Source organism: Labrus mixtus, chromosome 5 (genome assembly GCF_963584025.1).
Source record: "Labrus mixtus chromosome 5, fLabMix1.1, whole genome shotgun sequence".
Classification (NCBI taxonomy): Eukaryota; Metazoa; Chordata; class Actinopteri; order Labriformes; family Labridae; genus Labrus; species Labrus mixtus.
This window is the reverse complement of record NC_083616.1, coordinates 2,869,053-2,896,096: the sequence shown is the minus strand read 5'-3', so window position 1 is coordinate 2,896,096 and position 27,044 is coordinate 2,869,053. Positions and strand designations below refer to the sequence as shown.

The following is a 27,044-nucleotide window of genomic DNA, read 5'->3' as shown; positions in this document are numbered from 1 at the left end:
CACAACAGGTGATACAAAGTGTAAATGGATTGAGCTTGTTTAGCGCTTAGACACCTCAGGTCACACCTACACATTCACACAGTGATGGTAGAGGCTGCTGTGTGTAAAGAGATCATCAGAAGTAATTAATACCATTCATACACATTCATACACCGCCAACAAAGCAGTGGGAGCAACTTGGAGTTAAGTGTCTTGCCCAAGGACACATCGGACATGTAGCTGCAGGAGCTGGGGATCAAACCCCCGACCTTCAGGTTGAGAAACAATCGGATAAGTTTCGAACCCGGGCTGCCCGCTTGTAGGACTATAACCTATGACCTGAGACTGCGCGCTAACAGCTAGGCTATCGGCGCCACAGGGATTTCCCTTGTCTCATATTCTTAAGCCCCATTTCCACCAAGCGGTCCGGTTTGGTTCAGTACAGTTCTGTACGGTAAACCCTGATCTTGCTTGCATTTCCACAGCCAACCGTTCCCATATTTGGTAAGCGGGGTGTAAACCATAATGGAGATAGCCGCCTCAGCTCTGTAATAGTGTGACATCATAGCAGCCCAATACAGTGTAGCCAGCTATTAATTAAATTCAAAGGAGAAGAAGCAAGGGACACAGTTAGCAAGGGACCCTTTAGGGTCTGGTCGGTACCCTTGGCACCCCAACAGAAGGGTACCAAAAAAGAAGAACGGTACAGATTCCTTATTTTGATACCATTCCTAACTTTTGACGGTGGAAACGCCAATAAATGGCTACCTTACAGAACTGAATGAGACCTCTTGGTGGAAACGGGGCGTTATGGAATTATTTTGTGAGACGTAAAGCTCGACATGAGTGGGGACGACATAAAGCTTTAAATATTGAGTTATCACAACGTGTAGTTAAACTACCAATGAAGTACACGTTATTAAGACTTGTTCTTTTAACAGTGAATTATTACAGGAGACAGGAAGTGTGTTTAATTTGTTAATGCTATCACCCCGAGGGCACATCTAACTCCCACATCAAGAATAATGAATCTTTACAATGACTTGAAAAAGAGGCTTACATATTCAGAGTGTAGCCTTGTGTTGGCTGGGTTTTTATATTTTAGTCTTTCAATATGTTTTCTTCTCTGGCTCCCCAAAGTAACGTGCTAGTGCTTTGAATAAGAACTCAAAGTTAGTAATAATTTATTCCTCAAACAAGACCAGACTCCCCTTTAGGATGCAGGAAGGAGGTTTGAGAAACCTTCAGTGTTTGGAAGAAGGTCTGCGTTTTCAAAGTGAATGCACATACACTTTTGCTGCATGGATAAAAAAAATCCCACTAGGATTTCACCAGATTCCCATTTGGAAAAAACCTTGTAAATCTAAGACATAGGAGCGAGATGGTGGAAACTCCTCCTTCTTTTCTTCAGCATTTCAGCCTAGTCCACACGTAGGCAGGTGTTTTTTTTAAACTGTGGTTTTCCTCCTTCGTTTCAAAAAACAATCCCGTCCACACACGCTAAATCCTCACAAACATCTGCATTCTAATGAAAAAACTAAATACACTGTTACGGCTGTCATGAGCTCGCCAAGTCGACAACGACGCCCTTGACATGCTAACATTTTCTCGCCATTCCTCTGCAACGACTATCATTGCAAATCATCATTTACAAAGTCGTCTGTTCAGGCGTCTCTGCTCGTCAACATAGTGGGAGAGTAACTGTGTCATGTATATGTGAGCGTGTAAAAAGTCTGGTTAGCAACGTTAGCACCAGCGCTAGTTTGGTTACGTCTGCCATCGCACTAAATTTCATGTGAACAAAAAGTGACAGCGTCGCACGATGACGTCAAACGGAGGAGAAACCGGTGCACAGCGTGAACAAAACTCTGTTTTCCCCGTCTACACAGAAACACCTTAAACAGAGTTTCTGAACATCTTCACCCTGGAAGTAGGGTTAGTTTACTGAAGTTAGTTTTACAAAAGGAGAGTTTTCAGTGACTTGAAACGCTGTTTGCATACTAAAGGCCAATACGCACAGGAAAAACTTGGTTCTCAAAAATACGAGACATGTGGACTAAGCCTTTAGGTCGAGGTCAACACTCTGCTCAGGATTCAGATGTAAACCTAGCTATACTGTCTGCTCGGCTTCCAGAGGAGAGCTACTTCTCCTGGGACTGTGAAACTGTAATTAAAAAGCCTCCTCTAATCCCTCATCAGGGACGGCCCATTGCCCTCCAGCCTGTTTACTGCGAGCGGATTGGCCACACACACTCACGCATGCTCACATGATTTCTTATGCATTCATACTCGGGACTTCTTAGGGGGAAAGGCACACACAGACAGTGTGCAGTAATCACACTAATCAAGGGCTTTGCTTGCTGCCGAGAAAAAGGAAAGAGGAAGGACGCTCCTTTGAAGGGCTGCATAGGGAGGAAGGATCTGGTGTTTTCTTGGGAGTCACTTTGAGGAGGAAAGCAGATTATTGTTCAGGGTGAACTTCTGCAAGCCAACTTATCCGTGGTGTCAAACTGATCCACACCAAAGTTTACACAAAGAAATGCCTCCACATGTCTTCTTCACTTTCCCTCCTCTCAGCGTCTCCTCTCTCTCTGCCTCACTCTCATGTTGTTTTCACTCTCCTTCCCTTCCTTTTCTGTGTCTCTTCATTTCACAGCAGCTCACAGTTTTATTTATGTGCTTATCTGTTCTTTTGAACCACACTGTCTAGTGCGAGCTCACGCCTCATCCCTTGATGGTTGTCCCCTGTCTGACTGCTGGAGGATTAAACAGGGAAGCTTCTCCCGTTTCCTTGATCTACAGGAATAAAACACATTTCTTTGCAGTAAACATGTTTCCAGCTGATGTGGTATCAGCAATGCTACAAGTTATAATACTGGAGAAGGAGCAGAAACAAGACTTTGCTACTGTTACTGTCAGAGAGTGTGTGCATGTGCAGGCAGAGGAAGAAGGTCTCATATAAGATTAGAAGACACATATGAGTGTCCTTTCAATGGCACATAAACTGCTTGTTCTGTTTCAATCGATTCATCTTAAAGTCACTTGGACCAGAAGCCTCAATGTTGTGTACAAACACTGAGCACATGTACGTGCATAATTAGATCCCCGTTTGTCCTCGTGTCCCAGCTTGCCGTGCTTTCCCCTTGGCCACCGTCCAGCTCGCTCTCTCTTCCTGCTGGCAGCCGCTGACTGAATGAAACTCCAGCCATGTAGGAGGAGGAGCTCAGTCGTGCCAATAAATGCAGCGTACCTCCTCTTAACTCTGGATATGAGCTAATGAGAGTCAAGGCAGACCGCACAATGAAATATAAAAGCACTTTCACTGCTGTGCACAGAGCGGGGAGCCAAAGTTAAGTAGGTATAGGATTATTATAGACATGCTGTCCTGACTTCGAGAAGCAGTTTTAAAAAAATAGGACTGTATTATTTTTATTTCTACATTTATTTAATTCGTGAGTTGTTGTTTAATTTGTGAAGTGACCATGCACAATATTAAACATACCATATAATCCAGATATATACTGTGTAAGACGCACGTTTTGAAGGTCACTCAGAGGAAAAAAAGTTTAAACCGTCTTCCTGCGTGATGATTTCTATATCGTGTTCATCAAAGTCTACAACGCACAGTTTTTGTGCAGCTGTGTCGCTCTTTTAGTTCCGTCTGTTTTCACTTTGTGAAGTTTGCTCTCCTACTAGCTACAGTACGGTAGTCGAGCTCTCAGCCTGCAGTGAAAGATGTGAAGTACTGACCCCTAGCTTGTGAGCTCTCTGCCCGACTCCGCTGGTCACTAGTTACCTTTAATATACGACTCTTTCAATCAAAAGAGTACTCCACAAGGTTTATTTACGGAACAATATACCACTATTTTCTGTAAATGCATGATTATGACCTCATGAGGGAGAAAATATGTCAACCAGCCTGGTCTGTGTCGCTGTCATTCCCAGCACAGCGTGCAATCAGCTTTCAATACTCAATGAATGGGGATGTATTTTTAATCTCGTCTGGTCGGCCGCAGCAACCGCGGTTATGACAGAGTCAGCATTTTATACTGGTATATTGGTCACATCAGTGTAAAAGACGCAGCCAACTTTTAAGATAAAAAAAATAGGTATTAAAAGTGTGTCTTATACTCTGGATTTTACGGCATGTTGTCTTTGATGTTTTGGACCAAAGTTAGCTTGAAGCTAACACTCCCGCCATTATATCTGTGAAGTCAAGACTTTGCAAAATCTAGAAAAAACAAATGCTGTTTGAAGGTTTAACTTTTGTAACTTATGTTTTCAGATGGTATAATGGATATTTATTCATATATATGTTTATATTTGGGCAATAACATTTTTTTAAAAGAACCTCTTGGCTACCAGTCAACTGCTAGAGATAGCATTTAAGCTATCCTGCGCTAACATTGAGTTGAAGAGTGTAAATAGGAGCTTACAAAGGATAGGCTACAACAGAAAATAAGCTAATTCCTAGCTAAACATTTAGTTAGCTAGAGAATGATGTATGCTAGTAATATGTTTAATGAGCTGTCATGACATGGCGGTGACTTATCAAACATGTTATCTACCTTGAAAAAAGTCGCTAATGTGGCTCTTTACTATCAAGGTTAAACAAAATGTTCACATACTCGTTAGGTATCTACAGCTAAGTCACAACAGCACACAACTGTTAACTAGCTAACATTACCTTTAGCTGGAATTTCACATCATATTTTAAACACCCTGATATATAATAATGTAGTACAGAGCAAGTACACTCCTGATCTGAGTCCCTGCCTGGTAAGGGTCCTCTCTCTGTGGAGGTCTCATGTACCCCTTTTCTTGTTTGGGTTCTCTGCAGGTAGTCCGTCTTCTCCCTTCAGTCCAAAGACATGCTCCTTAGGTTTACGAGTCACTCTGAAAGTCCCAGTAGGTGCGAATGTGTGCATGAATGGTTGTCTGTCGATCGTTGACCTGTGTAGTATTTACCCCACCTCTCTCAGTGTGACAGCTGGGATGGGCTCCAGCCCCCTGTGGCCCTTTAACAGGATAAGTGTGATGGGTAATGGACGGATGGTACACAGCGGTAACATATTATAAACAGGGTCTGAGCTTCCCACTCTGAGCGTGACGTCAGAGGAAAGAGGCCGTCGTGCAAACACAGTGAATCAACCTCAAAGTGTGTAAGGCATCAACGCTCATGTGTCATGATATTTGCTGAGACCTCTACCCAATCGTCCCTCCAACTCCAGGTAACCAAAGTGGTGAAAACCATCACTCGCCGGACCTACCACCCAGTGATAGTGACTGACAACCTGTTTGTGGAGTCCAGGCCGGCCACACGGACCCCGACCCCGGTCTCCATCTCCACCCCCAACCTGTCTGAGAGAGAGCCAGTAAAGGACGCCGAGCCCTGTGTGATTTTTTTGCTGTGTTCCCCCCTCCCCCCCTTTGCTTGTCTAACTCTAACATTAAGCTTTAAGAAGACCCACATTTAGCAACAGTACTGAGAAACTAGCAGTCTGAGATTGAATCACTGGCTGCTTTGAAATCTGAATTACTACCTCATCCTCTCGCTCTAACCCCCCCGTCACCATGTCCACTTAAAGCTCTCAATATAGCGAATGCCTCAGCGGTCGTGAAACCTCTTACAGTGCTGTGAAGTGGACAGTTTGACGCCTGCTGCCTTTCCCTCCATTTTTAACAGCTTTGTAAAACAGTGAAGTCCGGCGTCTAACTGCTCGTGGTTGTTTTCAGACACTTCTCCGTACAGCTGTGATTTTCCAAACACGCAGACACACACAAAAAGAAGTAGACGTTCATGTGTTAGCATGAGCTAATACTTACATGAAGTGTACTCACACGCTCCGCCATTTAAGCAACTCTCTTTCAGCCCTGTTTACCCCTCTTCAGCATATTTCAGACCTTCTGAAACACAGCCCCCCCTCATCTCCTCCTGTTTCCCCTTGTGCGGTGGTTTTTAACGCCTTGTGAACTTCAGAGTACATCAAAGAGTGTTTGAAAAATGTGTGATGGCTCCCTTTGCAGACTTCGCAGATCGCCTAAAAAGCTGTGTTGGTACAAGGCAGCTGTGTATGTCAAGGGCTGGGAAACAGTAGCCTTCATTCCCCTCGGCTCTGACGGGCTGAGTTAGAAAAAGAAAAGGACCTGATGGTAAATAAAAGGAGATCAAATTTAGCAGAATATAATTAAAGCATTGCGACTTTATGGCCCATCTGGAAGGCTTCTGTAAAGCTATATCTCTAAGGAGAAATCACTTAAGCATATCAAAAATGGAAGAAAAAATCTGTGATAAATACGATTTATTAAGCATATGTTATTGGCTACATGCAGGATATGACATTCAGCCCCGGCCTCTTACATTAACCCCTCGAGCGACAGGTTGGGCTCTGTCTGTGAGTCAGGAGGATGGATCTGAGCTTGTTATATTCCAAGGTCATACGTATGCTTCTTATCTAATGTGAATCCAGAAAATTAGCTCTTTGTTTTGAACCTTCCAGAGCTCGAGTGTGACTGGCAGCAGAAGCAAGCGTTAATCACTTTGTAATTACTGACTGTATGGAAATGAACCTCATGGTTTGCTCTTGAAATAGGCTTTGTTATGTAGCTCACAGTCAGGGCGTAATCAAGAAAACAAGGCCAGTGAAGATCCCCGTTTGTTTTAACCACGCTAATGAGGATGCCATGTTGAGCAACCAATATGTTGTTTGTGCTTTTGCGCTCTGCATACATCCCCCCCCCCCCCCCCCCCCCCCCCCCTTCTCTGTAGGGTTAATGCTTCAATGCTTCGCTGTGGTTCCCTGACATGGTTACATGCGATTCCCCGCTGCTAAAACCTCAATTATCGCCTTGATGGTAAAATAAAGAAAACATATTACAATTAAGAGGGCTGGTGTTGAACTGTAATCCCATCAGATGCAGGAATTAGAGTGTTGTTGTCTCTTTTCCCCTTTTCCCAAGAAGTTGACGTCAAGTGAGAACAAACCTGTCTGCAACACCTCGTCAGGCACAACACAATTTAGCGTCAGACCTTGCACCCCTGCAGTTGACGATTAATTTCCATCAACCTCATTAATTTTGAAGATGAATTTATGGGCCGCGGACAAAATAGCCAATTATCAGCCACAGCAGAATTCACTGGGCAGCAAATTGGTTTCTGTATGGATGAGGAGCCCACGGTGAGGAATGGGGGGGAGGGGGTTTGATGTCTATAAATCTGCAGGCAGATGCCCTCAGGGACGGCGCAGGAAGTGGAGTTGCTTAACTTTAGGAGGAAGTGAGCGTGAGTGACAGATATATGCAGGTCTGCTTGTCAAAGCCCTCCAGCTACAGTGGGATGCTGCCATGATACCCACAGGGACAGACAGGATTCCAGGTCCAGTGGAGCACTTCAAGAAGCACAGTGCTGGAGCTTACATCTACCATGACTATCCCTGTACATAAAAAAATATATATGCAACTTTCCCAGGTTAAGATTTGGAGGACAGTGTTCCTCTTATTATTCCAACCTCAAGGTAACAACAACAGGTCTATATTTAGGATCTGTTTAGATCTTAGTCAGTTAGTATCCTCCACGATAACAACCAAGGTTCCTCCCTCAGTACCAAACACTACTTTGTTTTCCATCCATTAAACCATTAGCTTTACGGCCTATCCTTGGAAGGTCAGTTCAGCCTGTAAAAGCCATTAATGAAGGTGCTGGATGAAGAGAGAACTAGTCTCACTGCATCACCAGGCTGCCTCTCTTTGTTAAGTTTGTACAGTTTCAATTTTGGTTTGATGATGAGAAAAGTAATCCAGACTAATTCAGCCTAAAAAATAGTCTTTGAGAGCCCACAATGTGAGGACATCTAGTTTCATGGCTTTTTTATTTAAATGGTAAATGGACTTGAGCTTGTGTAGCACTTTTCTAGTCTTCTGACTACTCAAAGCTCTTTTACACCACAAATCCTGCTACACATTCACACACTGATGGTAGAGGCTGCTGTGTAAAGAGTAACTGATCCATTCATACACTGCAGATGAAGCAGCGGGAGCAACTTGGGGTTAAGTTGCCCAAGGACACATTGGACACATTGGCTGCAGGAGCTGGGGATCAAACCCCAGACCTTACGGTTGTGAGACGACTGACTCTACCAACTGAGCCACAGCCGCCCAATAGTATTTGCCACACTACTCCAAAGCAGGGCCTGACTGATATGTCATTTTAGGGGCTGATAACGATATTAGGGAGAGAGAAAAAGATCTGATATCGATAATATGAGCCAATACCGATAGTCACATGATGTACTAATATCCGCCTATATTATCGACTGGCCGATTCATCGGTCGGGCTCTACTCCAAACATAAAAAAAGTTTAACTAACTTAAAATTGGATGAGTTTCTGGATAAAATCTGTAATACATGATTCAGTCTGCAATCAGAACTCATCCTGTTTCTTTGTCTGACTCCTTCACAGAAAGGTTTTCTAACACAGTGATGTAATCTGTGTTTTGTAGGAGGCATGTTTTGTGTGTGTGTGTGTGTGCAGCTCAAATATCACAGCACTACTGTGAGCGTGATCAAAGTTTTCTTGCCATGTCATGCCACACTGCCTCACAGGTGAATGTGTGCCTCTCTCCCTGCAGGTGACCAAGATGGTGAAGACGGTGACCACGCGGACGGTGCGTCAGGTGCCCCTCGGTCCTGACGGCTTGCCCCTCCCTGATGGCACCTCCCCACTCGGCAGCTACACCGACTCCATCGACCGACGCTACATGAAGAACGGAGGCGACCGCTTCATCACCCCTCAGGCCACCTCCACCCTGACGCGCTCCTACAACAACTCCTATAACGACTCCTACGGCGAGGCCCCCGAGAGCCAGTACGTCCGCCACTACGGCCTGCACGACGGCTACGCCGACCTGACGGACAACTACGGCAGTCTGTCACGTGGCGTCAACTTTCGGCCGCCGCGCTACCCCTACATACCCAACAGTTACCGGCCGGAGAACAGCTACACGCTCCCGATACGTAAGGACGACTACGGCCACGTCGCCCAGCCCCAGGTGCCTATGGGTAGCAGCACCGTGGATCTGAACCGCTCGCAGCCCGAGCGCTTCCAGCCCGAGCCGTACGGCCTGGAGGACGATCGCCGCAGCCTGGGCCCCGAGGAGGAGGAGCCTTATGAGCTGGAGCCCGATTACTCGACTGCCAACCGGCGCACCCTGCAGGGGGCCAACCGGGGTCGCACCCACCGGGAACCTCTCCGCGACGGGCCCAGAGTCAGGTGAGCATAAAACCCAAAAGATCGATAAAAAGTGCGACCCCCCTTCAGGTTTCATCCTGCTGGAGCGTGCAGGGAGACTTTAGTTTTGTAAAGGTGAACACGTTCATCAATCAATCAAACTTTATTTATACAGCACCTTTCAGACAAATTAAATTGCAGTGCTTTACAAGAGTGCAGAAAAGTTATTGACGAAAAAGGAGTTTATAAAATCATTGAGAGACTAATGCTCACCAATAAGAATTAAAAAAGAAATAGATATATAAAAATGAAAAAATAAAATACGACACATAAAAGCAATAAGATATTAAAAATAATACATAGGAGAAGAATATTTAAAATTGTAGTAGGATAAAAAAGACAAAACAATAATGTTAAGATTTGAATTTATATAAATCACTGTATAAAAGCCAGTCTGAATAAATTAGTTTTAAAGACTGCGTTTAAAAATCTCAATATTCATGCAGAAGACAGGTTATTCTTTTCATGCTGCACAGCGAGCGCAGACCCTACATGGACATGAAAAGAGATCAGACCTATTAAGATGAGAGAGAATAAAGAATGCATGTCTCGATCCAGCCAGACAACATTACATGTCTCTTCTCTTCCATCATTTGTTTGGGAGTAGAGGCGAGTCCTTTGATTGCCATTTTTACTGCAAATGGATGAGAATGAGTGTTAATGCAAAGACTCAAAGAGGTGGGGTTGATTTGAGAGGTTAAAGGGGAGAAAAGGGGGGGATTACAGGAGATGGGGGGCTTTGGTCAGTTATCTCTTTCCTTTTTTGTGCGACCTGTGTGGAGAGGAGGAGTGTAGCACCTGGCTCCAGTGAGCCGTTAGCTTCCGACAATAAAATCCCAAAATGGACTCTTGTCTCCTAATAGCTTCCAATCAGTTCATTTCTGCCCCAAAGGAGGAGGGGCTGGAAAAAAACAGTCCACCCTGAAGTTAAAGGAATTCAGGGTTTAGAGTCCAGTGGGGTGTGTGTGTGTGTGGTTAGTGATCCGCAGCAGATGGATATTTTTAAATTCTCTGCACTTTTCTCTCAATCTGAGGGGGAAATGTTTGAGGATTCAAGCTGACGGAGCAAGAGAGCTTTCCTTCTTCTTCTTCTTCTTCTCTTGTCTTTTTTTGATTGAAGGTGATTCTGTATTCAAGGTTGTGCTGGCTCTCTGAACGCTGCATGACTTCTTTATTTTCGCTTATTTACACTCACACTCATTTAACAAAACAGGCAGAACTTAAAGGTCTCTGCATGGATGTGCACGAGGCATGAAAGAGCAGATGCCTAATCAGACTGTTTCTTCTTCACACACTTTTGACTTCAGTCTGACACTTACACACATTATCCCCCCCTCCCCCCTCTCTCTGTCTCACACACACACTCAATACAAGTCTTCAGAAAATGAGTCACTCCCCTATCCGCCTAGTGAGAGGAGCTCGCTGTGACAGGCAATTTGTAGCCTGCCTTACATGTGTCACAACAACGCCCCAACAGCTTCATCCACACTTCAACACAAACACACACACACACAACATAGTGACGGCTGCTAATGTGGCTGCACAAACACACACGCATGTTAAAAGCTAATTTTACTGCGGCCTGGATAATTGAAGCTGAAATTAGATACGTTCTTCCTTTATTTTTGTTTCCCTCTGCTCCTGCACTCACATCTAATCGCATCAGCAGCAAACATTTATTTTTGTCACCGGTGTTGAATTGAAAGTTTTTGGTCAAAGCAACAAACACTTTACATGCATGTCGACTTTTAAGGCTTTCATGCTGATCATTGTATTTAACTGTTTCTCTAAAGGTTTGATTTTCCTCCTTTGAAGCACCTTAAAATGTGTAGCTGCTAAATCAAAGAAGGATCATCTCTCTTCGTTTTTCCACTGGTCACGTGTGGCAGATAATGAACGTTTATATCCTCTCTCTCTCTCTCTCGCTCTCTCTGTCTGTGCGTGTGTCGGTGTGTGTGTGTGTGTCCTAATGCCGGTGTGATTAATAGCTGCTTTTGGACTCTGCCAGTCTTAGGGGGGCGTCTTTAAGCCGCTCTCTAATGGCTCATCTCTTCTTGGGCGACGTCGCTCTGCTGCACCTGCCCACCTTCACCTGGGGGGTCACCACACACAGATTCCCAACACACACACTGAACACACACACTCATTCCTTAATTGAGAGGGGGTATTTCATTCTATTGCAGTGATGTCTATAGTCCCAGTGGAAATTATCTGACTCACCAGCCCAAGCCCCTCCCTCTACCCCCCTCCCTCCCTCCCTCCTGCATCCCCTCAAGAGGATTTCAGTGAGAGTTAAATATCCTGTTTGTTATTTAACTCTCTCTCTGTGTGTCTTGTGTTTGAGGTTTCTCTGAAGCCTCTCCTTCAAACGATGCCACTCTCCTTTAATTGAATAAAAACAAACAGCGGTTAACGGCTTCTAAATAATGTGAGGTATGAGAGAGCGGTGGGACATAAACAATCTGTCCTTGCTGTTTTTTTCCTTCTCCGTCGTGCAAAAACTCTTGTGCATCATAAAACAATTATTACACATAATTCAAAATGAGCAATCAGCCTGACAGAGAGGAGCTCATAACCACCACAGAGATGTTTATGTGTGCATATGGGGTGCAAAAACATTGCTTTCGAAGGACGATGAAAGTAATTAACAGAAAATGAAGAAAGAATGGAGAGGCAGTGACAGAGACCCGATGAATAGATGAGTGCTGCATCAAAGTTTCTGCACATTCATGCACCTCCTATCGGGCTGTATCTGTTCATCCTCTTCGTCTGTGTGTCTTCAAAACAAAAGGTAACGCACACTTATTCAAAGATGAGTGCACAGATACACAAAAAAATGTCCCCCGGAACATTTAGCGGCTCCATTAACATGAGGAGAAGCGATCCGCTGTAATCATGCTCCGAGCGTCGCGTCTCGCTGTGGAGAGCCCTTTCACATCCTATGAATAAACCCCTCCCTGTACACACAATGGCGCCAATTTAAATGCAAATCGTGACATTCCCATCACTCAGCCACTGCGACGCTCCCCGCTCCACCAAAAAGCCCCCAATGAGCCACGATCTGCACAACTGTACATCTCATCTGTGTGTTGAAGTGTGTGCCAGAATAAAAAACACACACACACACACACACACACCCACACACACAAACCAGATAATGAGAACTTCAAAGAGAGAGAGAGGGAGAGATATGCTGTGATTGTTTACTGCCCTTTCTATATGAGGGGTTATTCTGCCTCACGTCGCCTTGTCATGTCTAATATCCTGAAGCAATTGAAAGCAGGATGACGGTCTCCATGTGTGGCAGTGTGTGTGTTTAGATCCTGGTATACACAAGGAAGCATGAAGTAACAACCAGCACGAGCATGCACACTCTCAAATTGGCGTCTTTTTCCATCTTTGTGAGGCGGTTCAGTGTCTTCCTCCAAACCTCAGAGCTGCATCATGATGCACTGTAATCCTGCGCTTGATGGTTCCCTCTCCTTCCATACTGTGGTTACAGGCTGCCTATAGAGGTCTGTGGCTCTGTCACTTATCAAACCTCCTTTTTAGAGAGACTTATTAAAGCAGTGATGATGCACCAGAGTCGTTAGAGTTAAGCTTTGCTGTGTTCAAGCCCGTGTGTTTTTTTTTTGTTTCACTTCAAATTCCACTTCCTGTTTTAAAGACATCTAACCTCCGCAGTAACAGCTGACTCTTGTTCACCACTATCCTCCAAAGTTTTTTTCTCTAATTTGTTCAAAAGGCGATCATAAGAAAAGCCTCAGGTAGATTCATGACGTGTTCTATGACTGCTAAAGTTTGAATTGATGAAGGCAAAAGTAATGGTGAACAGTAAATAGACATGAGCTTGTATATTTATTTTCTAGTCTTCTGACTACTCAAAGCTCTTTTTCACTGCAGGTCAAACCTACACATTCACACACTGATGGTAGAGGCTGCTGAGTAAAGAGTCCATCAGTATTAATTCATCCATTCATACACATTCATACACCGCTGATGAAGCAGCAGGAGCAACTTGGGGTTAAGTGTCTTACCCAAGGACACATCGAACATGTGGCTGCAGGAGCTGGGGATCGAACTTCCGACCTTCCGGTTGGGATATGACCATACTGAGCCATAGCCGCCCCAATTCCCCATAAGTTAATTTATTTATTTGTTTGCACAAAAAGACGTTTAATAGTCTAAAAGTAGTAATGAAATACAACTTTCACAGGTCGAAGAGAGACTTTTGCTGGTGAGGTAATAAACCCGAGGAGGGCTTATAATGAAACCATATCAGTAAATGATATTCATAACACAAAGACAAATACATAACTCAGAATACTTACCTGTTATTCCTAATTAACATAGAAAAAAAGGTCCCCTTCAATGCCCATATAAGGGCATGAGACTGCGGTGCTGTGTGCAGAGGTCACTAAGGATTTAAAGAGACACAGCAAGGGGTGCCGGTGTTGTACATGTACGGAGTCTATACTCTTCCAACCAGGCGGCCCGGGTTCAAACCCCACCTGTGCCTCCCTTCCTGCATATTGTTCCCCTCTCTCTCTCTCTCCCAGATTTCCGACTCTATCAATTGTCCTATCTTTTCAGTAAAGGCACAAAAATACATCTTAAAAAATAGAGAAGCAGCGAGAAATTAATATGATAAAACAATTGAGCAGTGCTCTCAAAATGTAAGAATCAGTTCTGAGGTAGTGCTGCTGTAAAAGTGTTCAGGTGGGTTTAGTGGGAGTTAGTGAACGAGGCCCAGCTGTTCCTAACACGTGCCCCGACACTCAAAGCTTGTCCCGCAAAGTTTGCCGCAGCCGCTCAGCCCCGTCAGAGGGGACTAGACGGAGGTGCCTCACTCCATTGCTATTAATCTCCTTTCCATCGAACTGAATAGGGGATTTAGCATCTCGTTACACTGCTCAAGCAGGAGTTTTTCACCCCCACTTCGTCTCGTATCGATTTCCCTGGCAGTGAAATGCTCAAAGTCGTGCCATAAAAGCAGATCTGCTGCTGCGAGGCTGCTGTAAAAAAAGACGCACCAGCAGAGGAATACACTAGAGCAGGGGTGAGATGGCACACAGAGCACACACCCCCCTCCCTCCTCCCTCCTCCCTCCTTTCCCAGCATGCCTGGGAAGAACTGTAAAAACACATAATTAACATAAAACTCATTAAAATTAAAGCTCGGTCTGCAGCTCCCCGCCAACCGCCGGCGTTGGCCCGCCATTTTGTTGCACCACCAACCGCCATACATCAAAAGATGGTGAGAGGAGGCCAGCTGGATTATGTAACGAGGATAAACAAGTCTCAAACTGTGGGGTAGGTTGGTAGGGGGATGATGATAAAGGGCTGTGCAGAAGTACACAACCCTAATTAAATTCCTCTCCCCGTGTCATAACTTTCCCCTTGCCGCACACTCTTGCATCCTTTCAGCCGACTCGGTGGTGTGGTTTCAAAAAAGGAAGAACTTCCTAAAAAAGATATATTTACTGCAACTTTCAGTCAGTGTGAAATGTGCCTCCCTGTCTCCTCCCTTTGAGTGGGCTCTACAAGTGAAATATTCCCCCTAACGACTGAAGAGCCTCAAGTAGAATAAGTTGCCTGCACTCCAGCAACAAATGATCCGTCATTGGAATTCAGCGGCGATATTCTCAGCCGTGGTTCTGGTGGACGATTGATGAGGCTGCCTTTGGAGGAAAGAACCCCGAGAGTGCAGATCACAGACTGTGAGAGGCCGGGGTAACAGAGATTCAGTCGAAGGGAAACCCTCTCTCCCCCCTAACACTTATTTCCATCAGTTAAATATGAGCACACTGCTGAAATCCCTAGACGCAATGCTAATGAGGCTAATGCTAGCAGAGACTCCAAGAGAGAAGCCCATTAACATTTTAGGAACTGCATGCTAGTGTTCAGCGCTGTGAGAAAAAGGGAGCCCCCGGGGGCATCACAGGGACTCAGACTCCTCCCTGGGGGGACAGCACAGCTCAGCTCGTTCCTCTGTTCCCTCCGGGGAGAGGACTTCAAATTCTTGCTCCACTGTATGTGGTGGCTTCCTGAAAAAAAACAAAAAAAAACACAAAAAAACTTCACAAGACTTTTCTTCAAAGCTTTTCCTTTGGTGTTGTTATGTCTCAGTCTTCTTTGTGAACTGCCTGCTTTTCTCTTTGTGCAGTCTCTTCCTGTCTCTCAATCACTCTCTCTCTCTCTAAGACTTTGTTTCTTCAAGTCTGACATGTTTGTTGCCACCACCTGACAGGGAGGAATAATAAGTAGTCTTGCTTACCATATCACTCTTATTGCAGCGGATTGCCGCCACGGTCCCTCTGACAGGCCCGTTAATAAGAGATCCGAAGCCACATATCATCATGTCGTCCCGCAAACCGTCCTTCTCCCCTCCATCGCCCACGTCTCTCACCTCTCACTCACCCTGTCCTCTGTTGTCCCCTCATTAGTCAGCGGCGCTCACCTCACTTGGCTTCTCTCAAAGTCTTTCCCCCGGCTGCCTAATTCGTCTCTGAGACGGATCTCTATGAGTCACCCTTCATTTACCTCGTCTATCCCCCTTGTCCTCATCGTCCTCTCTTCTGTCTTATTCCAGAGGGTACGCAGACGACCCCGTCGAGGCCGAGCTGATCGATGAGCGCCACCCGTACATCCATGGCATGTATTCGGCACCGCTCGCTCAGCCAGAGAGGGGCAGCATGGCCAGTCTGGACCGAATGGGAGGCCGACGCTCACCTTCCATCGACAGCATCCGCAAGGACCCTCGCTGGCGCGATCCAGACCTTCCCGAGGTCATCGCCATGCTCGGGCACCCCATCGACCCGGTCAAGTCCAACGCTGCCGCCTACCTGCAGCACCTGTGCTACGAGAATGACAAGATCAAGAAGGATGTGCGTCAGCTGAAGGGGATTCCTGTTCTGGTCAGTTTGCTGGACCACCCCAAATCTGAGGTCCACCGAAAGGCCTGCGGTGCCCTGCGCAACATCTCCTACGGCAAAGACAACGACAACAAGGTGGCCATCAAGAACTGCGACGGCATCCCGGGCCTCGTCCGCCTGCTGAGGAAGACTAATGACATGGAAGTACGAGAGCTCATCACCGGTAAGAATAAATGTTTCATTATTACGCCTGCACACTTTCTCAATACCTCAAGGAAGATTATTAAAACTTAACGTTTGGACCAGAGGTCTTCTTCAGTAAGTTAGGGCCCACACCTTTACATTTATAGATTTTACACACCTTTGTAGCTGAAAGCACTGTGATGTCAGGTGTGGTCAAACCAGGGTTGGAAATTAGCGCTCACCACCCGCTGAATATTAGTGTTTTTGTACAGTGTCTGGTGAATTTGCTCAACCTACTGGCCACGGTGTGAGGTAGAAAAGTGACATAACAGAGTCATTATTTTAAACAGAAAACAACATAAATTGAATCCCAGTCTTCTGCTTGTTCAGCTCTGACTTTATGGGCAGAGTCAGCGTTCCTACACGCTCACTGACCACAAACTAATGTCTAAACTAATGTCTCGCTTTACTTGAGTCCAAGATGATTTGATAATAAGCAAGCAGTGGCGGTGACTCGTGGTCAAAGGGGCGACTTTAAATACTGTTACTCATTACAGCTTTATCGAAAAGCACTGCAAAGTGGAGCTCCTTTATATCTTATTTAATTTGATGCTAAACACTTTCTAGCTCTGATAAGTTCTTCCCGACAAGTTAGTATCCCTACATATCCTCATGTTCTGTCTGCTGTTGTTGAATTACCCTGTACCTATGTGATGTGGGTACAACCACTTGTCTTCATCATTATTAAACATAGCAGACAGACGAGATATTAAATAATGACTCAGGGCTCCTGGAGGACAATCTGCTGAGACTAACAGTGACTCTATATAAAATATATGAACTCAGCGTTAGATGAATCTATTAGTCAAGCACAAAACCAGCTTTAAAATATCAGGAGTAGGGCCGATACGGATATCGATATTTGGGAGATACAGATATATCGGCCAATATCTTTCTGAGCTCTATCTTCTGTAGAGATAGATAGATTTAGATATACACATTTTTTTGTGTTTATCCCTATCAAACACTTGTGAAAAAGATAAACGAAGTCAAGATGGTCACTCAACTGGAAAGTAACTGCGGATGTACGTGCATCACATCTTGACACTCTGGAGAGTTATTATGCTGGTTGTAATCCATACAGCGCCCTCTGCTGGTGACAGAGAACTGCTAGTGTAATACAATGAAACTCAAATTAAATGTTGTTTGACTGGTGAATAAAAATAGTAATATCGGCGCATATATGTTATTGCATATTTATATGCAATAAAATTAACCGATACCGATAATCACATAATAAGCTAATATCGGGCAATATTATTGGCATGCCGATTAATCGGTCTGGCTCTACTTCTGATTACTCAAGCAGATGTCTGTCATCTGCATGTTTACCAATCCAACAAATTTTACCATTAGCAAGACCACATTCTCCATTAGGAGGTGAATGAAAAGCACAGCTGGTCAGTTATTGTCCTTATTCTTGCGACTGTGTTGAGACAGAGTTTTCATGCAGTGAGCCGGTTTGTAATATAAGTATCATCGTCAGAGAAATATCCAAGTAAATAATTCTCCACACTTCCTGTTTCTAGTTCTACTGAACAACTTTCCATCCGAGCACTTTATGAACCATCAAAAACACTTAAAGTGTCTCTCTTCATGTGGGTGAAAGCTTCTGAAAGAAGTGCTCTGAAATGTCTTTATATTCCTCATGATTACATTTGACCTGTCAGAGGTCTAAAACCAGCTGCATCTTTGAGCCTGTTGGCCGTCGTCTCCACTAAATGTAGGAGTGTTCTTTGAGTCTGCTGAAACTCTCTCACATACAGGAAGTGTAAAGTGTTACTTTGAAGCCTTTTAAGAGGATATGATTGAAGTTTAGTTTGCCAGTCCTCTCCAATACCTGGCTGCAAACTCTGCTTTTATATTCCATCCAGGGATGTAGTGAGTTGGCTGCCCTAATCCAATACTGTGCATAGTGATGTCGGGCTGAGTCATACTATATTAGGAGGCAAGTTTTTTTTAGTTTTTTTTTAGACACATGACTTTATGATTATGTCAGAAAACTTCACCCTATTTCAACCAACTTAGGGTTCAAAATACGGACGTTGGGTCAAAGGGCTGCGAGAGCTTGTGTTAATCAAATAGGTAACATCTCTTTCAGAAGAACAAGCCTGTTTCTGCATCGTGTAAAGAAACAAGTTTGATCACTCTTTAAGAGGAGCGATTGATGTAGGCGCCATGTTGGCTTCCTTCTCCTTCATCTGGTGAAGGTCTTCAGTTGTGTGTGTTGCATGTTTGCATGTGTGTGTCCTTTCAAGAGGTCGGCTAATCCCCGACATGATTGATTTGACCTTACACACAGACGCTGGTGTTCATGCTCCATCATCTGAGAAGAGGGCTTTTTCTGTTTTGAGGATACGTGTGTGAGAGATGAGAAGCACGTTGGAAACTTGGCCTTTTAAAAAATCACAGCAAGACATTGAAGGCGGCTTTCTGTTTAGGTGGTTTTCCAGTTTAGGGAAGGAGAATGGTTTTTCAAGCTGTGTTTTGGAGACTTTGGATGGATTCGATCTGGATGTCATGCTGTGGAGATCTGTGAGGCTGTGGCCTTAAAGAGGGAAAATCCATACAAGTTATCGGCCTCTGACAGCTTCAGTGCAGAGGTTCTGATACATATACCTCATGTCCTTGGTGAATGGTATTGTACATACATGAATGAGTGCAGTGCATACATGTGTGTGTGTGTGTGTGTGTGTGTGTGTGTGTGTAGCCTGCCTTTGCTCTGACAGAGATGTCGCGGTGAGCGATGGCTGTGCCGCAGCAGAAATGATTGCCTTTACAGCACCGTGTTGCTCCCCATCGGAGCTAAAAATAACCCTGCACCACAAGACAAGGAGGACAGAATGGAGGGAGGCTTCCTTTTTTTTTTTCCCTCTCTCTCACTCATTATCCTCCCTCCCCCTCGCTAAATCTCTTTTTCTCCCTCTCCTTCATTCATTATCTTCTCTCCTATTTGTCTCTCTCACTCTGTGTTTCCATCACCACTGCTCTGGCCTCGCTGATAGAGGCCGGTCACAATGCAAGCTCAGCTTACAGCCTCAGCCTGTGTGGTTAAAGCTGACCGTGTTTTTCTTCAATTAAATATAGATTTTTAAATATAGGCTCCTTTTCTTAGTCCATGAGCTTTAAGCTTTCGCCGTAAAACCACACAGAGCTCTGTTTTCTGCAGGGGGGAAACGGCTGACGTGGAAGTGATTTTATTTTCCAACACACAAGACAGACGGACCAGTCGTTCATATTTTTAGTGCTTTGTACCGTTCAGAGTAATTCTATTTCCCCTCCCGGTAGGCTCTGAGCTGTTTGTGCCCTGCGGCCATTCCCCAACTCTTCTGGAAATGTAGATTATTAAGCGGATTTGTGTCTGCTGTTTTTCCTGCAGGAGATGTCTGAGTTTTGTGGACTGACGCTCAGGCAGGTGCTTTGCTGCACGCCTTTGTCTGTTTGGACGGGGAAAAATGCATGTCGGGCAAGTTGGCAGGCATTTAAGCTAAGGAGGAGAGACGATGTCTAGACACACACGAGAGTTTCTGTGCCAAGAGTCTGTGGTTATTTTTCTGATTCATGCAGCATTATTAAGGAGCTGATTTAGTCTTAACGCCTAAATGTTTTTTTTAAGTGCATTACAGTTCACCCCCGATGGTCTCTGAGAACTCTTTACACAGGGAATTAATAGACAAGTGTTGGGTAAAGCCTGTAAAGAGTGTGAAACATTAAACACTTAACATGTGTCAATATTGGCAGTAGTGCTGTAGCATAAAGACGATGGGAATACTAAATATTTTCCCAGTGGAGAATGTACATTTGAAAAACTCATCTTGGTACTTGAATGTTTCCGTTCATAGCAGCAGAAAAGTTATTTTTTTACTGCTACGCTACCTGCTATGCTAACAGGCTATAAACAGGTTTAATCTAAATAGCCAACAAGTTACCCAGTGCACAGCCTATACGTTCTCAGGTGCGCACGGTTGCAGAAAAACAGACCATAAAAAATAAAGTTATTTTAATTGTATCACGGATTATTGATTTATTTTCAGATTATAAACAGTGTTGTCATCATTTTAGGCGGCTGTGGATCAGTGGTAGAGTCTGTCATGGGAACAGTCGGAAGGTTGGGGGTTCGATCCCCAGGACAAGTTGCCCCCGCTGCTTCGTCTGCAGCGTGTGAATGTGTATGAATGGATGAGTTACTTCTGATGGACTCTTTACTCAGCGGCCTCTACCATCAGTGTGTGAATGTGTATGAATGGATGAGTTAATACTGATGGACTCTTTACTCTGCAGCCTCTACCATCAGTGTGTGAATGTGTATGAATGGATGAGTTAATACTGATGGACTCTTTACTCAGCAGCCTCTACCATCAGTGTGTGAATGTGTAGGTGTGACCTGAGGTGTTAAAATGCTTTGAGAAGTCAGAAGACCAGAAAATAAATTTACAAGCTCTGTCTTACCATCAAGCTCAGACCGGTTTAATTGCATTAATCATTAATGGATGCGACCCGTTTCAGTGCCTGAGCGCCGTTATTTTTCATTTCTACTTAAACGGCTTATTTAGTCAGTTGATGGGACTTTGAGATCAATAGTGTCATTAAGCACGTCCTTACTCTCGCTGCTATGAACAGTCAAAATGAGAAAAACTCTACCAGCTCATAAACTGGATGTACACACTATTGATCATGTTCTATATTTTCAATGATCCAGAACTACCCCCCCCCCCCCCCCCCCCCCCCCCCCAAAGAAGTGGCAGCACATTATGATTCAATGTTTAATCACCTGCCAGCCGCTGGACTCTGAAGAACAAATCAAATCAAGAGCAGCACCTCTGTGACACTCTCAGTACTGTCACTTAGTGTTTCTCTGCTACGACTGATGGATGAGTATTCAATAAGTACGTGTTTAAACAAAGTGCATCACATCCATCATGCTCAGGGTGACTGACACTCCGCTTCTGTGCAGAGTGCAGGAAAATCAGATCTATCTTTAAAATCAGATCTTTGGGACAAACTGTCTGCACTAAGTGATCAGATCAGGTTTGGGGCGTGCAGACATCACAGACCTATCTGTTGGGTTGTTGTGGTAACAATCACGCATTGTTTCTAGTGACACAGCTTTCAGAAAGCACAGAGAGCCACCTTTAGCCTGGTAGAGAGGGGCAGAACTCTGCTTTTGTACTTCTGTCTCTATGTATCAGATATAAATACTGAATGTCAGATTGCAATTGAAACTTTACTCTTTGGTATTTAAGAGTCTTGAAGTAAACCGACAGATGCATTCAGAGTGGCCCAAGTCCTTGACCTGATCAAACAGTTTGATAACAGCTATAACTATTATTCTTTTTATAACTTTGCAACTATGTAGCTTCACCTAGTGGTCCTGCTCTCCTCGCTCTACTACTCGGATGTAAACAAGCAAAGTGACAGTTGGCATCTCGTAGGAGCAGAGCGGGTTGTCTGTATTTTGATCCATAAAATGCAGATCAGGTTGTATGTAGGCTGTGTCAGGTTAAACTGGCACATCAAGCAGAGGAATGAGTAAACACAGTTAGCACAGCCATGCAGAAGTTAAGCTGCAGGGAGGACTGAAGGCTGGTATTGCTAGCACTGCTAATGTTAGGCACACTCTGCAAAAATAACACGGTTTAGCTGTAGACTATTTTAGATAAACTTTCTGAGTGTTTTCTTACCTGTAGACTAGGCGTTTAGTCTGAATTTTAGTTTCCTTTAACAAACGAGGGAAATCAGTCGAATAGGAACATCCCTATTGAGCAGCGATGGATGGAATCTGTGTTTAGAGGAGCTGCTGCCCACAGGAACTGATTGTTAAAGGCAGGGTTGGTAATTTTCTCCAGTTTAACTTTTTTAAGATTCTGGTGTAAATTGTCTTTAGGTCCTGACAGACATTAATAACTCATGTTCTCTGAAAAAGGAACAAAGATCCATCATCTGTATCAGTTGTAAGTCTGTAAAAACTTCAACCAATGTCTGCCACGAGGTACCAATCTGATGAACCAATCACAGGCCTCCCTGTCTCCCTGCTCGCTCTCTACCTCTTCCACACTCAAAGAGCGTCACAGATGACTTTAGGAGTTTATACTGAGAGTTTACTTACTGCTGAATGAGACATGAGACGACGTAGTTTCTACACAATGTAAGAGATGAGCTGAGGTCCACTTCTGGAGGAACGGCGCTCGTACATGTAAGTGAGGGGGTGTGGCTTTTGAGGGAGCACAGAGGGAATGCTACTTTCTAAATCATGCTAGTTTTTGAAGATTACCAACCCTAACTTTAACTGCATTTGCTGGCAGATGTTTGTATATGGAGATTAATTAAAACTAAATGGGTGTAGTTGAAAGCCAATGGGATCCACAGACTGTTCTCCTGACACCATCGATGTCTGCTAAAGCTAATGGACCAAATCACTGCTAACAGAAACCAGAACGCTTCCATGATTTGTCACATGGAAGCGTCATATGTCTATATTTTCGGCTTTTTAACATTGAATTTCATGTTTTCTGATATTGCTCTCACCACATGAATGTTTTGACGTACATGTGGAGTGTTTCCACTTTGTGTGCTGTTGTGTAGGACAGAATCACAACTACACACTATACACCTACTGAACCTCTGCGACATTTCCCTCCTAAAGGGGTTTGAATACAGTGCAGTCGTCTCAGAGGGGAGGACACATATCTTCCATTTCCCAGCATGATCCAAACGACAACCTGCTGAGTTCATCATCGCTGAAACAGTGTGTGTGTTAGTGTGTGTGTGTGTGCCTCATACACCTTTTGCCAAGCCCTCCCCGTTTAATTAACAGCTTTCTGGTCGTTGCAACACATATACATTTTTCTTTCTCTTCCTTTAACAGATTGCTATAGCCTCTTTCTGCTCACATGTCTCTCAGATGGCCTCTCCTTTTCCCTTTTTTTTTCAAACTGTGTCACCCTCCTTCTTCAGCACTGAGAGTGTGATGGATGGCATGAGGGGTGAGGAGGGGAAGGACATTGGGGAAGAGGAGGAGGAGGAGCGGTAATTGGCAGAACTAAGCTAATAGCCCTGCTAGAGGAGCAACATGCCTGCCAGTGGTGGCTGGAAAATTTAATTAGCCGCAGCTCCAGTCCCATTCCCGTTCCCAGTCCTGGTCCCAGTCCCTCCATCCCTCCCTCCATTTGTGACGGAGAGGTGAGGTGGTGTAAAGGAAAGGAAAAGGAGTAAACAGAGAAACAGGAGGTTAATACTCATCTCACATCTCGTCTCCTTTGCTCCCCGTCTTGACAAACACACAAACAGTGTTCTGATCTTGTTGTGTTATGTCGAGCTCCGTGTCTGAGGCTGTAAATGATTGAAGAGGCATGTAATAATGTACATCTTCATCTTAGCCAGCGGCGGGATGGGATTGAAAACAAAGAAAACAAAAGCAAATCAAACCTGAACTCAGTAAGAGATAGTTGTTGCATACATATCAGATCTCTCTGTTCCTCCTCATAAGCCTTCCCTATTGAGGGAGAGTGAAGCGGAGCGTGTGTGTACAGACTTTCTCAGAAATCTATGAAGATATTTTTATCTCTGTTTACAGGAAAATATCACAGAATCTTTTACAACTGGGTTCCCACAATCATTTAATTCATGCTTCTTTGTGGATGGTTTTCGTCACAGCCAACTCAGGGCAGATAAACAACATTAATAAACCAGAGTGTAATAATGTTTTAAAGGAAGAATGTGCAACTTTTTGATCCAGTAGATGTCGCCCTTGAGCTCCAGCATGAAACCAAAACAAACTGCTGTTTGGCGACACCTCCTCCATACAGAAGCCTCCGCTCTCCTCCAGAGACACACCTCCAACCCCTCTACACTCGCTCGAAGGAGTTATGACTTAGAACGCACCATAATAAAGCACCATTAAGCCCAAGCAGCGGACACAATTGTCCTTTGCTCAAGCTGCAATCACGTGTCCTGCATTGTTGTGTTAGCATGCTAATGTTAGTGCTCTTTAGCTCTTAGCTTCATATTTCATGTAAACTGACACAGAATGACCAGGATCTAAAGACTCTTACAGGACATCAAAATAATCAGTGAGTGTGTTCTTCTTCTTCTCTAGAACAGCTTTATACGCAAGGCCGTCCCGTCCATGTAAACACGGCTCTGACAACAACACAGCCAGCGGGACTCGAGCTTCTCACTCATTGTAGACAGTCATGACTCAGAGACACATTTACACAGGATATTAAAATTGCGTTCACACCTACACATTCACACACTGATGGTAGAGGCTGCTGAGTAAAGAGTCCATCAGTATTAACTCATCCATTCATACACATTCACACACTGATGGTAGAGGCTGCTGAGTAAAGTGACCATCAGTATTAACTCGTCCATTTCTAAACATTGAACAAGAGCAGCATGGGGTTAAGTGTCTTCCAAGGACACATTTGACTTGTAATTGCAGGAGCTGGGAATTGAACCCCTGACCTTTCGGTTTAGAGACGTCCGACTCTACCACTGAGCACAGCCGCCCCTCTGTGCTTACTTCTCCTGCTTCACCAGTCTGTCCTCTGAAACCTTTTATCAACCCTCAGATTTTAATATATCTGGACAAATAATTATTGCAGGATCTGTTGTATTTAATGTTTGTACAGGAGACACACAGAACTTAAACAAACTGATGATTTTTATAACCATCACAGCAGCGTTTGTCTTTTTTTCAGCAGCTGACCCCCCCTCTTTAAAATCAGTGAACTAACTAACTGCAAGTGCAACAATTTTGCCTCTGCGCTTGTGTCACCCTTGGCTGGACTTAAGTCGTGGTGGTGTATATACAGTCCAGGTGTCAGAGGAGATTTTTGACATTCCAATTGTACAGTATCAGTATCAGCTCCTTGAAACAAGAAGACCCCCCCTCCCCCCACACATCCCCCCCTTCTGACAGGCTGACAGAAGAGGGCAAAAAGACCATTGTGATACAGATGGAGATCGTCACTTCCTCGGCGCTCCGTCATCTTAAATCACACCGTGTCTGTGGGCTGTGCCTGTAGAACCTGATGGATCACGGTCACAGCAAAGACATGCGCCGTCCTCCCCTCTGGCACAGAGCTGACTGATTCCACAGCCTGAGCGCTGCTTCAGCTGGTACACTGCAGGAGACTGTGACGGCATGGTGAGGTGGCACTTTATGCAACACAGGGAAGATATCTCTCTTAACTGTGAATCACTAGAGGTGAAACAAAGCTTGATTGTATTTGCAAAATGCCTTTTTTATCCTTCCTTTCTTTGCAGAAATAGATTTAAAACAATTTTTTGGATTGGATTGGAAAACCTTTATTGACCCTGAGGGGCAATTAGGTTTACATACTGGTACATATATATAAAAAGCTAGCCCTAACTTGAGTGGGCCTGATCGCACCAGGCGGCTTTGTGATGAGCGACGAGCCCAGACTTCTTCTATGAGTTCAGGTAGTTGGATCACATAAGACGATACGGCTGGTTTCAAACACAAGTTCATGGTTGTGGGTCGGCTGTCAGGTAGCTTCCAAGTCGGCGTCCATACGGGTCCTCTCCCAGCTTCCACTTCACCTGAGTCTTATTACGTCATTTAACGACGACACAGCACCGCTCTGTGCGCACCTTTAGGAATGATGTGTTTAAGACTATCGGATTAAAACCAGTCCAAAGTCTTTTACAAAACAGAAAGATTAGGACGAAGAAGAAGAACCTTAGTGTCCCCTAACACATAACTACCATGAATATCATCATGACGGACGTGAATGAGATAAGAGACACAAAGAAAAAGTGTGGTGTAAAAGTGTCCAGGCAACAATGCTTACAGATTATTTAAAAACCTAACTCCTGATGGGACACATCACCTCGGGTATCTGTTAGATTTGGCACTCTTGACATACAGTAAACCCACTCCCTGTCGGCAGAAGTCTAAACTCTGAATGCAGAGGGGGCTGAGGGTCTTCCAAGGTGGCCTTTGCCAATGAGCTGTTGAACCTATAAAACTATAATGCTCAACATGCTGAGTATAAATCAGAGGCACACTAATCCCACACACACCAGGCTTTTACATCATGTTCAAAAAATGTTTCTTTTATAACTTCTGTGTCACATTCTCCTGTAGTTCTCATACTGAAGTCTAACTTCCCCCAGTCAGAAGTTTGTCTTACTTTAGCTCACTCTGTTCCTCATGTTTGGACTGCTGGGTGTCACAAGTAACGCTGATGCTAATGACACAGCAGTGGAGCTAATCAAGATGTCAGGCAGGCAGCCATGAACATGAGCTCGCTATCATCATATCAGGATACACACACCATGACAGCACGTTTGTTATGAATGTGATTCATGTCTGGATGCTGATGCTCCATCTCATCTTCCTCATCAGCAGAGTGAAAAATATGCACCAAAGAAGAAGTAATGACTGCTTCTGAAATCACACAGTGCTCACTACATGGGCACTATGTAGTGAGTAAGCCATATTTAAAATGTCATTTTTAATTATTTGTTTTTACAGGGGACAGTGTGTGATGACAGTGATCATTAACGCAGAGAAAAATGGAAAACAATGGTCGCACCAGATTTAGTGAGTCTCCTTTTTCCATTAGTAGTCGTCAGTTTTATGTGATAAATAAAACTCCACTAATTAAAGAAAACACACCTGACAAAGTACA

The 27,044-nt window shown here is 44.3% G+C and overlaps 1 protein-coding gene across 12 annotated transcripts in view; it reads left to right on the top strand.

Moving 5' to 3' along the window:
• arvcfb (ARVCF delta catenin family member b) overlaps positions 1-27,044 on the top strand; it is a 263,985-nt gene that overhangs the window by 170,813 nt on the left and 66,128 nt on the right. For 9 of the 12 annotated variants that reach the window (XM_061037314.1, XM_061037313.1, XM_061037304.1 and 6 more), the window contains 3 exons: positions 5,211-5,354; positions 8,608-9,248; positions 15,858-16,363. In XM_061037314.1, the coding sequence (XP_060893297.1) occupies positions 5,211-5,354; positions 8,608-9,248; positions 15,858-16,363 (1,291 nt within the window). The remainder of the gene's footprint in view (positions 1-5,210; positions 5,355-8,607; positions 9,249-15,857; positions 16,364-27,044) is intronic. The other 3 variants (XM_061037311.1, XM_061037308.1, XM_061037307.1) reach the window with 1 other exon arrangement.